This window comes from Clytia hemisphaerica, unplaced genomic scaffold (assembly GCF_902728285.1).
Source record: "Clytia hemisphaerica strain Z4C2 unplaced genomic scaffold, Clytia hemisphaerica genome assembly, whole genome shotgun sequence".
NCBI lineage: Eukaryota > Metazoa > Cnidaria > Hydrozoa > Leptothecata > Clytiidae > Clytia > Clytia hemisphaerica.
Genome location: NW_027104163.1, coordinates 9,233 through 12,157, shown reverse-complemented (window position 1 = coordinate 12,157; position 2,925 = coordinate 9,233). Strand labels below are relative to the sequence as shown.

General features: G+C 32.4%; 1 protein-coding gene across 1 annotated transcript; it reads right to left on the bottom strand.

The window, feature by feature from the left end:
- Positions 1-546: 546 nt before the first annotated feature.
- LOC136814139 (argininosuccinate lyase-like) lies at positions 547-2,247 on the bottom strand. The gene has a single exon (XM_067070654.1). The coding sequence runs from the start codon at positions 2,174-2,176 to the stop codon at positions 794-796; it is 1,383 nt and encodes a 460-aa protein (XP_066926755.1). The 5' UTR covers positions 2,177-2,247; the 3' UTR covers positions 547-793.
- Between the last annotated feature and the right edge of the window lie 678 nt (positions 2,248-2,925).

Here is a 2,925-nt window from a genome sequence, read left to right as displayed (position 1 = left end):
GTCTGTACATAATGTTATGGCTGAATATTCATAGTTATCTAAATTGTTGAAAAAATAGGCCTATATTATGAGTGCATAAGAATTTTCAAAAACCAAAAGAGACAGTAAAAAAAAACTGCAAAAACAAAAGTCTTCATGTATGTCCTGTTTTTGGGAATAGATTAAAATCAAACAATTGAAAAGAATTATGATACAAAGGTCGTTTTTCAAACAGTAATCCTCTGAAAAATGGGAGAATACCATGAAAGGAGGATTTACACTAGATCAGAAAGGTTCCTGCACAGTTAACTTATATTTTATAAAGAATCAGTTTTTTTCAATTTAAAACTAAAACTTTTTCATATTTTTATCTTTTGAAGAATATGATTTCAAACTGTTCCAAAGATAAAAGGGAATATTAAAAATTAACCGTTGTGAATTTCTCTTAGATACTTAATTTTTGAAACACGAAAAATACATTTACAAACAGTTAAGCAATATATTTTGGTGGTATCACCATTCTCAAGCTTATAAAAATACAAGTATAACAGAACTAATTCACCCATAAATAAAAAGTCATAAAAAACTATGTAGGTAATAAAATAAAAATACCAAAATAAATAAAAATATTCAAAATAATAAATGAAAATAAAAATCTATATATTACATACATTCTTATAATAGTCACCATAAAAGTTCACCATAAAAAAAGTGTTTTACCATACATACCAATAGTCTTTTTAAAATTTCACAGTTCTAGTGAAACAAACAAAATGATCAAGGCAAAATCCAATGTAATTAATCTCATTAAAACTCATTTTAAAAATTTCTTAAGTGACTCAATTTGTGATAAAATAACATTTTTGGAGGTCCCACCAATTGATGTATACTGATTGACGCTCACATCATAATTCCAAATATCTTTGTAATCTACATAAAAAAGGTTGTTGATTGATTTCATATCATCTAAAGATAATTCAGAAACCTCAATCTTCTTTTGTTCAGCTAATTGAACGACAGAGCCTGCTACAGCATGAGCTTCTCTGAATGGCATTCCCTTGCGGACAAGATAATATGCAACATCAGTAGAAAGCATCTCAGGGCTGAGAGCAGCCAAACATTTATCAGCATTGAGTGTAAGTGTGCCCAGTGTTCCAGTGGCTACTTGGATAATTCCCTTGAGAGAATCAACAGTATCAAACAGCGCTTCTTTATCCTCTTGTAAATCTTTGTTGTAAGTGCTTGGTAGACCTTTCAAAGTCATCATAAATCCACTAAAATTACCAAAAAGTCGTCCAGATTTTCCACGAATCAACTCCAGACTATCAGGATTCTTTTTTTGAGGCATCAGACTACTACCAGTGCTGTAAGCATCTGAAATGGTAACAAATCCGAATTCCTTGCTACTATAAATGATCAAATCTTCACTCCATTGACTCAAATGATTCATTAATAAAGAACTCCAAAATAAGAATTCAGCAACAAAATCACGGCTTTTTGTGCCATACAAGCTATTTTGTATGACGGATGAGAATCCTAACTCTTCAGCTAAAAACTGACGATCGATTCCAAAAGGGTTGCCAGCTATTGCTCCACAACCCAATGGGAGTGAATTCACTCTTGAAAATAACCCATCTAATCGTTCCAAATCTTCCTTTAATGCCCAACAATGACTCAACAGCCATTGACTCCAGCATATTGGTTGGGCTCTTTGTAAATGTGTATACCCTGGCATAATCACATCTATTTCACTCTCTGATCTTTCAACAAAGACCTGAATAAGGGAGAGTAAAAGATCTTTGATAACCTGTATCTGTTTTCTCAACCAGAGTCTGGTATCTGTTGCTACTTGGTCATTTCTACTGCGTCCAGTATGAAGCTTTCCTGCAACAGAACCAATCAATTCTTTTAAACGCCTCTCATTGGCAGTGTGAATATCTTCATCTGATGGTTGTATCACAAATTTGTTATCCTTCCATTCTGTGGCGACCTTGTTCAATCCTTCAATCAAGGTTTCCTTTTCATCATTTGAAATGATTTGAATTTTTTCCAATCCTTTTGCATAAGCAATGCTCCCAGCAATATCCTCTTCCCACATTCTTTTATCAATGTTTATAGAGGCATTGAATTCTTCCATTACTGGGTCGGTTTTACCAGAAAAACGACCACCCCAAAGTTTCTTTGATTCCTCGCCCATTTTCAGGTGACTTTTAGTTATTTTTCACTGAAATGTTAATGTGAAGAAAATTTCAATGGGACTGAGGTTTATAAAGTCATGGAAAGAAAATGAGAAAAAACAGAAGATATAAATCATAGTAGCTAAGGAGATTAAATTATTAATGAGTTTACTCTCCATCCTTTTTTTTGAATTTATAAGTAAATATTTCAGTAGCAAAGTTATTTCAATAGTTTTTTTGGGTTAGGTTTCTTAAGTGAGGGGAAACTTTCATGAATTCCAAACAGCAGACCTTCATTGGTCTTCAATTTTTAAAATTACCCTAAAATTATTTAACTTGTGGTACCTTAAGACTTTTAAATTAAGGACATGGCATAAAGAAAGACCCCCTTCTTGTTACGTTATGGGTTATTTTAAAAAACATGGTACCCCAATTGGTGCACCAATTGGGGTACCACTTTCCGCCCAAAATTTTGTTAAATGACACTTAATTTCATTATAATATGGTGCTAAAACCTTTCATTGATGGTTTGATAAAGTTAGATTTAAGATTATCACAAAACCTTTGTCACAGTTGCCGTTCTCTGACAGGTAGTGAAAATCTATTGCTTTTTAATTAAATCAGCCGCCATCTTGCTTTTTTCCTTTCCTACTTCAAAAATTTACAGACCAGAATAAGTAAGACCAGAATAAATTCAGTAACCAAACAAAACAGTATTCCAATCAAGTAACCAACATCATATTATAGCTTAAAATCAGGAGAATGGTAA

Bases quoted from the DNA above. Each gene is read 5' to 3' on its own strand.
- LOC136814139 (XM_067070654.1), bottom strand. From the start codon at position 2,176: ATGGGCGAGGAATCAAAGAAACTTTGGGGTGGTCGTTTTTCTGGTAAA.